Source organism: Hippoglossus stenolepis, chromosome 17, assembly GCF_022539355.2.
Source record: "Hippoglossus stenolepis isolate QCI-W04-F060 chromosome 17, HSTE1.2, whole genome shotgun sequence".
Classification (NCBI taxonomy): domain Eukaryota; kingdom Metazoa; phylum Chordata; class Actinopteri; order Pleuronectiformes; family Pleuronectidae; genus Hippoglossus; species Hippoglossus stenolepis.
In genome coordinates, this window is record NC_061499.1 from 888,647 (window position 1) to 900,768 (window position 12,122).

At 46.2% G+C, this 12,122-nt stretch overlaps 1 protein-coding gene across 3 annotated transcripts in view; it reads right to left on the reverse strand.

Moving 5' to 3' along the window:
- pvrl2l (PVR cell adhesion molecule related 2 like) overlaps positions 1-12,122 on the reverse strand; it is a 221,361-nt gene that overhangs the window by 101,190 nt on the left and 108,049 nt on the right. For all 3 annotated transcript variants that reach the window (XM_047344089.1, XM_047344088.1, XM_047344087.1), the window contains exons 5-6: positions 9,798-9,915; positions 9,053-9,201 (exon numbers count right to left, since the gene is read on the reverse strand). In XM_047344089.1, coding sequence (XP_047200045.1) covers positions 9,053-9,201; positions 9,798-9,915 — 267 coding nt within the window. The remainder of the gene's footprint in view (positions 1-9,052; positions 9,202-9,797; positions 9,916-12,122) is intronic.

Sequence of the window (12,122 nt, forward strand, 5' to 3'; positions counted from 1 at the left end):
ATAATTTACCAATTTTCTAACTATTTTCTCTCTCGTCTCTTTCAGTTAGTGGTTTCCTGCATTTTCCTACGTGCTTTCAAAAACCCACAGACACGCGGCAGGACCTTGTGTCGATCAGCTCAAGAGCAAATCAGCAACAATACTATGCAAACAAGTGAATATTTAAAGCAACACTAGGTCATTTTTATACCTTAAAATAACAGAAAAAATCCTTTTGATGGTACACAAGCGACATAATAGGTCCAATGGAATGTCTGTATTTTTTGGGATTTACCTGCAAATAATCTACGACAAAATCTCCCGTAAAAGAAAGTAAATGTTTGTCTGTGATTTCTAATAATGTATAATTACGTCTCGGTTGTTATTCTGCTTCATAAGACCATCTGTAAAAAGCTTATTGCTGTAAAATAAATAAGTTGAGGTGATTATTCTGTGATGGCTGCAAGTGCAATCACCTACAAGCTCGACACAGCTAAATGCATCTGGTACTTTACCCACAATGCACCGAGAGCAACACCCTGTGGGTTCTCGTCGTCGATGATGGGATGATTACTGTTCCATTAAAACAAGAATCATTGTGAACGTTTCCTCTGAATGTCCCCGCTCCGTCTCTTCCTGACACATTTAACTCTAATCGTGACAACTACTCGTACATTAAATACACACATTTCCTTCTTTCTCTCTGAGCCCTGCGCCGGTGGAGGTAATCTGTGGACTGGAAGGTCATCCTGCTGTGAGACAGATAGAGAAATAGACTGAAGTTACCGCTGCGGGCGGCCGGTGATTCAGGAGTGAGATACGAGCCTCCCCCACCTCAAATCTCTCGACGTGGACGGCTTCATCCACCTCCGCCCCATGTATGTGTATTTGTGTATTCCCTCCAGGTCTGTGTGTGTGATAAGCCATCGCCTGCAGGCTCCCTCCTCAGCTCTTATCTCCCTGACAGACGTTACTCCTGCATGGCCGCTGCCCCAGCTCCCACACCGAGGGGGCAACAGTGCAGCTTCCTGTGATTTCTGAAAGTTTCTGTTAGCTTTGTTTCTGATTGTCAGAAACTTTTTTTGGTATGATTTTTTTTTTTAACACCGACAGAGCAACCCCTCCCTGTGTTGGTTCTCATTTCGTGGGGGGGGGGGATAAACTTCAGTGGGAAATCACTTGGCTGTGGAAATGAAACCCATCTGGATAAAATCATTCCTGGTCTCGCTGCAGAGATTCGGATTCACCTGAGCTGTCAGAATAACAGAACCGTTGGGAGATCGGTAATTACGTAGATCTAAACTCACAATGAAATGAAAATAGGATTTTCACACAAAGGGATTCATACTTATTATTAAAAAATATTAAAGTTTCAACACCTTAACCCGATATGCTACAAAACAAACTCTTGGAAAATGATTTTTCTCACATTTTTTCCTCATAAAATCCTCCACTTACACTACAGCTGTTTTCAGACATTAACTCTTGCATATCCGTACAATGGGGTCCAGGCTTTGTCGTTCACATATGAAGAACGCAGCCGGGGATCGTCGGGGTCAGACACATCCACCACAACACAGAGCTCTCTGAAGTGTTCAGGTTGAGGGGTTGTGCAGCAGGAGGAGGACACGAGCAGAGATCAGGGGTTTGTATTTACAGCACATCGACACCGGCATCACCAAAGGCTTTTCAAATCCAGTTGTCTTTCCAGGTTGATGTCTTTTTTGCTTTGGGGTCCATTGTGTGTTAGAAACGTCATCAACTCTGAGTACTCTGGATAATCGCCTGCGTTTTCCTCACATGGGCGAACCTGGACCTTCTCTGGAGTTTTTACTGGCGGGAGAAACTGCAGAGAAAGTCCAGAGCAACTGACTCAGACGTTTGCATTCCCACATGCAGCCTCTTTGGATAACTACGGGAGATGATCAAAGTTAAGTGCAGCATGTCTGTGAGCTGTTTACGTTTTAAAATGTTGTATAATCTGCACCTAACCCCGCTTTATAATGTAAAGAACCTTATTGTGACAAGATGACAACAAGAGTAATTACTATTATAACTCATACATGAAAACAGCAGTTCCTTTGTTTGTGTCCTCAATTTACTTATTTTGAAGAATGAATCCCACTGTCACATCCCATTTAACCATCTTTATTTAAACAACACAAACCTGAAACGCCATTTCCTGGCGACACGTTAATTCCTTCATCATTTTCTCAGCACATCTCATACGGAGCGACACCTTTGTTAACATCCGAAACACAAACACAACATGCTGCGTTGTTTGTTTCAGCCGAATTGGAGGAAACAGCTCTGACACATTACAGCTGCATGTGTGCGAGCAGCCTGACAAACTGAGCCCAGGCAGCAACAACATTAATGAAGCAGACACACAAAGAAACAGCAAGGCCTCAGCGTCAGTTGTTTTTTGGGGAATAGAAACGAGTGAGAACTCCGTCAAACTGATCCAGGAATAAACCAGAATCAGACGTTTCTGTACGCACCTCTCACAGCGACTCGGGCTGAAACTGGAGGAAACTGAATCAGCTTCATCAGGATGTGAAGACGAGATGGGATCTGACGAGTAGTCTAAACAGGCGGTCGTTTCCTGTCTGTTACTGTAGCAACGCATCATATACACAAAGCCCTGTAGAGCTGCAGAGACACGGGAGTCGGCCACAGGTTGACGACTGTACTTTACATCTGTGTGTCACGGACGGAGTGAGGAGGGGGTGCAGGCGGGTATGTTCCCCCAACGAATTACTTGTTACAAGAACCAGGAAAGTACAAGTTCAGTGCTGCATTCTGTAACCTTGTTCCCATTCAGACCTGGTCTCAACGTCCCTCCTGAGATATCTGGTCACATCCTGGGGCGTTCGGACTTGTGCTGGACTCACTCAGGTCTGAAAGGTGTCTTTGTCCCTCCACCACAGAAAGTACTGAACGAATCCTGGGAGGATATTGATGCAGCGTTCTCCTTGTTAACGCTGCTGCTTGTGGAAGCAGCTGCTGAGGACGACAGGAGACCACAGCCCTCGTGGTTCCGGGTGGATGTAGGTTAGCAGAGGGTTTGTGTCCAAGAGTCAGTGCAGCGTTTTCCCCCTCGGCCAGATCATCTGATTACTTTATGCACAGGGCTGCATGGTCCAATTTGTCTGTGTGTGTGCATGTGTGAAACACTGTGCATGTATTTATGAGTGTGTGTGTGTGTGTGAGTGTGTGTCTCTGCAGTGGACAGCTATCTCGCTTGCCGCAGGCCATCCAGGAAATGCTTCTCTACCGGTCCCGTCAGATGTGAGTGTGTGTGTGCGAGTGTGTAACGGGGTGGGCGTTTGCATGCGTGTGTGTTCGAACGGCAACAACTGCCCCCGGCCCGGTGCCAGCTGGGCTCCCCATGAAAGGACTGGATGTATGGGGGGGTGATGGGTGGAGGGGTAGAGAACAGACGGGGTCACGGGCTCCTGCCAGCTCGCTCTTTCAAAACTTTTAGAGGACTTTTCTGCCACCATCCTCCTGCTGTTACCTCCGTCCTCGCCTGTCCACTTCTCTCCACCGCCTGCACTCGCTTTAACGTCGGCCTTAAGCCTCGTCTGCAATCTTTGACTTCTCCCGTGCACCCCCCCCCCCCCGACCTCTGCCAACATCCGCTCCTGCTCCCTCTGTGCACGCAGGGCGCGCTGGGCAGATACAGCTGGCACCGCGACATCCACGCAAGTCAAGCGTAGCTGGCAACATGTGCACGTTAATGGATGTGAGTTCAGGTCGAGGCTGTGGAGAGTGAGAGTGTGTGTGTGTGGTGGCTGAGTGGGGGGGGGGTGGTTTTCACATTTCACTCCAGTCAGCGAAACACTTATGATCAAAAATATCCTGCTGTCTTACAGTCGTGTTTTCGCCTGGGAGCTCGGTACATGAGAGAGAAATGAACTCTGCGTTTATTAGTTCCCTTAAAATCCCTCTAAGTGCCTTCCAAGCACTTCCATCAACTCCTCCTTCTCCTCCTCCCTCTCCACGTGTCCTCTTCCTCCTCCTGCCTCACGTCTCTTCTACCTCCCCGCCAATCGGTTTCTTTTTCTACCACTAACGACCACCTCCCCTAGCTCCTCCTCCTCCTCCTCCTCCTCCTCCTCCAAGTCGGAGGCTGGGGGATCTTAACACGTGACGGCTGTTGACAGCAGAAGAAGAGCCAGGCAGCACGGTGCTTTCATCTACCGTTTAACAGAACAGAGAGGAGCCGTTAGCAGATCTCAGCAGGGAAATTAGCGGCGTGCGTTGGGCCCGTACACGCAGAGTGCCAGGGTATTAACTGTTACATTATCGAGAGCTGGAGCCTTCCACCACTGACAGTTTCGATCTCATGCTGAGAGACTGGAACTGGCTTCTGTCACTACAGTCAGTGACGAGCAGTTTATTTATAATGGCTCCTCTTTAGGAGACGGATCACTCTGATCCGAAGGTGTCACGTCTTCCTGAAGGAAGCATGTCAAGGTGACACTAAACCCTTTTTGCATCAGATAAACTTCGACAGCTTTTCATGATGACGACTTCCCGAGCTTGGAAATAAAATCATAAAAAACTTGATAATTTACAGTCAGCGGCTGCGTCAGGTTAAACCGAGCTGTGATAATATGCATTCTGACTGCGAGGACTGCTCCGACCCTTACCGTCTACCTGCTCGGTGGAGGGGTCAGCGGGGGGGCCAGCCCGTAATGGTCCCCTTCCTGCACCAAAGCTCTGCCTTGTGCTGAACTAATTGGCTCAATGTATTCATGGTTGTGCAGGTGACGACAGACAAAGCAGCGTTTTTAAAATGCCTTGTTGTGTTCGGCTGTCAGCGCCGTCGTGGCAGCCGGAGTTTGCCGGGAGTTGTCGAACCGACCGGGAGCTGAATGTCCCCGAGGTCCACCGAGGTTAGAGGTTCTTTGTTAGCGGAAATATTGTTCAACACAAAAAAGACATTTTTTAACTGTTATTCTGTCAGTGGAGGATGTTAAAAATGTTACAGGGAAGAATGGCCACAGTGAGGTTGTATAATGAAATGAATTCCTTATCACGCTGGACAAAAAAAAACCTAAACACCCACGAACATTTTGTCTGTTGGTAAAATCTGCATTCATTCCTCCGGCAGCAGCAGTCACAGGTATTTATCGTCTCCAGCTACAGTTGATATGGACCCAATAAAAAAAATACTGCACTAACATGCTCAGTTCGGTTTAAAAGGGGTTTTTAGGGGCGGCTGGAATCTCCAGTGTATTGATTCTGCTGCCGGGATCACGAGCTTGTGTTTGCAGCACATGAACACCGGTGTCGGCTGTTATCACCAAAACCTCTTGATTGTCTGACAACCATCACGTGTTAGAAATGTCCTCGACAGTCCCTCCTTCTCACCGGGACACATTCGGACATCAGCGGTGTCGAACAGATGTCTCCCCCACTCTCTCTGCATTTCACACTTTCAGTCGTATCAATAAAGGCCCAATAAACATCTTAAAATGTTTACATCTCCGCACTGTTTGCATGTAAAATGCCACATTTCAAACCGCAAGCACAAACAGAACAAGTTGTTTCAGTCGTTCGCTCCTTTGCTGAACTCACCTGGTTTGTTTGGTGTGAGCAGGATGGACATTTTGTGCCACAGCTGTTAATGACGGCTTCGACCGAAGGCTACGCTGTGTTTTCCAGCGAGAAGACACATTATTAATTCATCATGTGCAGATAGTAACCAACCCGCTGTGTCAGGCTGAATCATTAAACCGTGAACGTGGTGGATATTCACAGAGGTGAAATGATCCTGTCGTGATTCACCACCAGCGACAGACCGGCCATCTGGAGCGTTGGGAGGTTTCCTGCTACGCTGCCTCAGAACCGGGCCAATGCAGGAGAGAAGGAATGTAAATAGTCACGGGCGGCGGTTCTGATGACGAGCCCACGGGACTCAGTTGGTGGCCCAATTAATTCAGAGGAAGCCTCTCATTATGGGTCACGGTTCGCTTCCTTTTACCGCAATTATGAGTTTATTTAACGGACGTCTGCGGTGCCAACACATTAATGTGGTTTAAAACAATATTTATAAGTAAGATTATAAAACTCGCTGAACAGACTCTTGGCACTTGGCAAAGCATTCACTCAATGTTTAATGTCATTTGTAGCATCTAATCTTACAGGGATAAGTATCCTGCCATATGCTGCGAGGCCCGGGACTTACACAAACAGGATCTGGAGCCGTTCAGTGGCTATTTGTTTGTTCCAGGATCTCATTGAAGTTAATTGTCTGTTCAGGTTCACAAATAAAGTTACTCTGACTTAAATAGAATATCCGGCTTGTTTAAAGAATACCTGGACATGGGGTTAAGAAGTTTCAGTCTATTGCTGATCAGGACTCTGAAATAACACAGTCTATAGAAACATAAAAAGTCTACACACAACACACAGACAATAACAAAGTGATTTATACTGTAGGTCTTGATGGAAAGGACTTATTCTGAGTATTGCCACGGGTAAAGTAATCGTCCCATCCAAAACAAGCAGGTTAAAGTAACAAGGACACACACGGATTTACGTGGTTGAAGTAACTTCCATCTGCAAATACAAGTCGTAGGTTTGATTCTCACAGAAGCTAAAGCAACTTAAATCTGTGAGGTTGCATCAAAGTGTCCTTGAGCAACAAACAAACTCGAAGTCACTTTGGGAAAAGGCAAAAATAAAACAACACAAATGAACATGTTTCGTTTGTTCAGTCAGCAAAGTTCTCCGTCCTCCCACATCTAACCCGCTTCATTCCGATTTCAATAAGTGTTCAATGAAAGTGTTAAACTGAGAGATTACGGCTTCACTTTATACCCACGTCGTTGTTCTACAAGCAAACGGTGAAACACTGAGGACACGTTCAAACCAGGAGAGGATGAATCACAGAGTTTGGGCTTGAACGCAGCTCGCAGGAAAGATGAGAAATGTGCGCGCGAGTCCTCAAAGTGCTCAAAGTGTGTGTGTGTTTGTACTTTGTGGGTTATGTGTTGACTCTGTAATGCGGTGCGTTGAGTTTCTGTGTGTGCTAGGAGGGGAAAGAGTACTCTCCTTGATACTTTGAGTCGGGCACAATGCCATGCTTCCAGCGAGAACTGCAGCAGCTTAGCCACTTCTGAACCTCCCACACATCCCTCCCAACAAACCGCCCTGCCACAAAGCATCTTTGTTCTCAGATTAGACAATTCAAATCTCCGGCACCGATTTCCCACAGATTTTCTAAATGTAGCTCCCTCCGCTGTCTTTTGGCAAAAGAGAGGAAGTTGTGCTTTGTTACCTCCACCGAGGAGGTTGTGTTTTCACCCGCGTCTGTTTGTCGGTTTGTTTATTTGATTGTCAGAAGGATTATGCAACAAAAAATGCGTATTTGCACCGAGCGCGGTGAGTGACGGACGCCTGGCCCATGAAAGAACTCATCACATGTAGGATTCAGATAAAGAGTTGGATTCAGGATTTATTTCTTATTGCTGGAGGCAGGATTTCTCAAGATTTTAATCAAATTGTCTTGAAATAATCGGTGGATCTTGACGTAAAATAACTGACACATGAATGGTGCTGACGTCAGTGTTTTCACAGTGTGCAACTTTAATTTTCCTGTTTTTCAGTTTCCTGTAAGACGACGTGTGTGTTGGATTGTTTGGCCTTGGCGGAGGGATGTGGTCTACACATGTATTCTAGCTTTGTTTTGTTATAAAGTGCAATATGGTGATTATTAAAACAAAAGAGGAAGCGTTTTGACCAGTCAAGCGTGCACACACACACACACACACACACACACACACACACACACACACACACACACACACACACACACACACACACACACACACACACACACACACACACACACACACACACACACACACACACTGATAAAAAAAGACTCAGGTTTAGAATCCACAGGTTTGACTCAACAGGTTTTGTGGACTGCCTGCTGAAGCATTTCAGCATGCAGACATTGTCTTGGGTTTGTGGGTGCAAAGGTATAGTGTGTGTGTCCATGTGGGATCAATGTGTGAAACCCCCCCCCGACCCAACACCATGGCAACAGAGCCGAATCACCGGACGAGTGAACGTCAAGAGTCAAAATCCAGCAGAAAGATAGAGATTGCATGCAGACACAGTGTTCACGCTCCATCGGACAGGAGAGTAAATAGAAAGGTTGAGAGAGGAGAGAAAGCTCAACAGACTTTGGAGGAGTTAGTCGTTATGCACAAGAAAAGAAGGGAAAGTGTGGAGGAGAAAAAGAGAGCGAAGGGAAAACAAACTGGGCAAACTGGCTCACACCAACATGAACCCCCTGGAAAAAAAATGTAGAAACCCTCCAACAATCCCGACACAGTCGCGTCCACTGCAGGGCCAACGCGCTCTAATGAGGGCCCGCTCTCAGACTCATAAAACCAGAATTCACATTCAATTTACGTCCAGTGGAGTTTCCCAGTCTGCAGACTCCAGCTCCAGTGGCTCACTGAGTGGTTCTGATGTGCAGCTATAAAGATTTGGAGTTGGCCCCGTGTCTGTGCGGTTTGGCCCTGCTGTGGGGATCGGGTCAATCAACAGCGTCCGCCGCGCCGCGCTCCGAGTTGGACAGCGAGGACGAAAACATGGAGAAATAATCCAATGTGAAGATTAAGAGAAACCAGCGTCCCTGCAGCTCCCAGATCAGCCCTGATCCCAGCGTGTGTGTGTGTGCGTGTGTGTGTGTGTGTGTGTGTGTGTGTGTGTGTGTGTGTGTGTGTGTGTGTGTGTGTGTGTGTGTGTGTGTGTGAGAGAGAGGGAGATTAATGTTTCTGTGCATGCATGTGTGAGGCAGGATATGGAGTGTGTGTGCATGCATATGTTCATTTGAGTGTGCGTGTGTGTGCAGGTACTCGAGAAAATAGTCCCATTATGTTAAGTGGGATGATGTAGTTCATCATCCGTTGGTTTTCATCTTGATTGCAGGTAAATGCATCAGTTCTGTATGTTGAGTGCATCTGAACACGCTTCTGCACACATGTTCAACACGTGTGTGAGTGTGTGTGTGTGTGTGTCGTCCGAGGGTTGATGGACTCACCGATGACGATGGTGGTGATCTGGTGCCTGCTGGCCCCGTGCTTGTTCTTGACCTCGCAGATGAAGGTGGTGTTGACGGCGTCGTCCACCTTCCGCACCAGGAGCTTGTTTCCTTCCACCACCACCGTGTCGGGCAGAGAACCGGACGCCCTGGAGAGGGACCAAGATAAAACACGTAAGCGAGGAGGTCGAACGTTTTGCATAAAATAAGACGAGGAAGAAGGAAAACGAAGAAGGCAAATCGATAAGCGTGAGGGAGAGAAAGAATGAGTGAAGAAGAAAGAGATAAAGATGGTAAACGATAGATCGAGAGTTGAAAACATGAAGAAAAGAGACGATTTGTGACTGTGACTTTCAAAGACACATTTATTGTGAGAGGAATCACAGACATGTGAACAGCCGCTCTGTCTCTCTGTTCAATATTCATCAAGAAGCACGCACACACACACACACACGGACACACACACGCACACACACACACACACACACCGAGCACACACACACACACAAACACAAACACACACACACACACACCGAGCACACACACACCACAGCACGCCATCTGTCTGTCAGGCTGAGATGTTTAGAGCTTTCATGTTTATCAGAAATGACAAAAAAAAGAAAGATCATTAAAGGGAGACGATTGCACGCTTCTGTCGTGATTATGGGAATAATTAGAGAATCTGTCAGTCTCTGTGTCGTAGGTGAGATGGAGCGACTGAGCGGACGGAGTGGGGGGTTCTTACGCGGTCCAGGTCACGGTGGTGGGCGCTGGGTTCCCGCTGGCCAGACATTGGAGCACGGCGTCCGAGCGGCCAACGTACCAGTTGTTGTCGTAACCCTCTATGGACACGGAGGGCGGGTCTGAAAGAGAGAGACACAGAGAATAGGTTTAATATGCAGAGTTTACAGAATTAGTACTTTAAACAAAGTCAGGGATTTAAAGTCTGGACACATCGTTGGTCACTGGATTTAAAGTTGGTCGAAGTTTCAGGTTGTAGGTGATTCAAAGCACTTTTCCTCACGTCAACTTTATTTTTCATGTTTTTTCCGTTTATATTCTTATTATGTATATTTTTTGCACTTTTAACTATTTAATCTTTTTGTTGAATTGATTTTTTATTACATCCTGTTTCTTTGCACAGTTTTGAATGGCAGATGGCTTTAAATACCCCAATACCCATGATCCCACTTCACAACTCCTCACTGCCGACAATAGACTGTTTATAAAGACGGACGCCGTGACAGCTCCAAAAAAGCCAAGCCAAAGTCCCTTAATTGCCCCCCACCCCCCCAACCTGCTGACTGGCTGCAATAAAGGTCATAAAACCTCCTCCATGTTAGCAGATGGGACATGAACCCAACTAAAATCCAACTACACGTCAAATAAATGTCTCTCAAAGATGATATCTGTCATTTTAGGTAGTTCTCATCACGGTGTCGCCCCATTTCCACAAAGTAAGGGACATTGAAATATGTGAGTGTTTGGAGAAATGATAGTGAACACGATGACGTCTGTCAAAGTGTCACACGTCAATCAAAACCTAAATTCAATGCACGTGTTTGATACGTCCTGAATGAACAGTGATGTGTGAACCTCGAGTGAAATCGTGAAAATAAAAAGTTGCTTTTAGCCTCTAAATCAAGGCCGGAGGCGGAAAATCAGTCGCTCACTTCTGAAAGAGTTTCATATTAAAGTGAAGTCAAAGCAAAGCAGCGTGTGGAGGAAGTTGAAACGAGCAGAAAAAACCTTTGTGCCTTTTTTCTCCCCTTCATGTTTTTCATGTTAAAAATCAGACGGAGAGAGAGAAGAGAAGAGGAAGGAGTGAGAGGACGAGAGGTGTGTGTGAGGAGTGACAGGGTGTCAAGGCTGTGAGAGACAAACAGCAGGACAGGAGGGAAGGCCTGTGGTGTTATAGCCTGTGTGTGTGTGCGGTGGTGTGAGTGTGTGTGTGTGTGCGGTCGTGTGAGTGTGTGTGTTCTTCCTAGAGAGCGCTGACCTATAAAGGCTGATCTGATTTACACAGCAGACAGGAGACGTGATCCCTCACACCATCACTAAACTAACAAACACACACACACACACACACACACAGCGAGGACTCAGTGTGTACGTGTGTGTGTGTGTGTGTGTGTGTGTGTGTGTGTGTGTGTGTGTGTGTGTGTGTGTGTGTGTGTGTGTGTGTGTTCTGCTTCTTCTCCGTTTGTGGGAGAGAAGAAAATGTTTCCACTCCTCTCTTCAGTTAACTCTTGTTTGTTTGCCTGGTCGCTTTAAATCGCTCCAAAATAAAAACTGTGATAACTACAACGTTCACTGTTTTTGCAGCATGAAGCAAAGACCTCCGTCCTCTGCCTCATCGGGTTTTACGCTCCTGACGACATCAACACGTTTCGTTACGTGCACTGAAAAACGTGTTGCTAACGTGCACTACAGCCAGAGAGCTGCAGGAGAGGAGCAGAGAAAAGTTGGCATATCTCAAAAATGTACCTAGTTCATGTTTAATGTTCACGTTTTTGTAGAAATGAGTTCGATAAATACATTTTCTGATTAAAAAAACTCATTTTGTTTTGCATTTTTGCAAATTTCGAACATAATTTCACTACTTTAACCATTTATTATGGGTTATTGACATTCGTAACCTTTTGGTTGAGCCCGTGCGGGAGTTAATGATATGAGACATTTGAAGTAAGCACAAATACCAGTGCATGTGGACACTGGAGGACGGGTTCTTCTGCAGATTTTAAAGGTCGGGAGAAGACGCTAAGGAATCAGTGTCCTCACACATATAGAAAAATTTGCATAAGTAGCTTATACACAAGTGAGACCTCGCCGCCTCGTTTGTGAGTCTATCTACGGTTACATGTGTGAGTTCTACATGTGCACGGTGTAAACGCCCACACACACAAACACACTCTCAATCTGCTGAATCTCTATTTACAGAGAAGCCAGGACATGTAATTTGACAGACTGATGTGACAGCATGAATTGATAGGAGTGTGTCTGTGTAGCCAGGGGTCATGTGCAGGTATAACATTTTCTTATATTTATTCCTCATTACTTTGTCACAGCT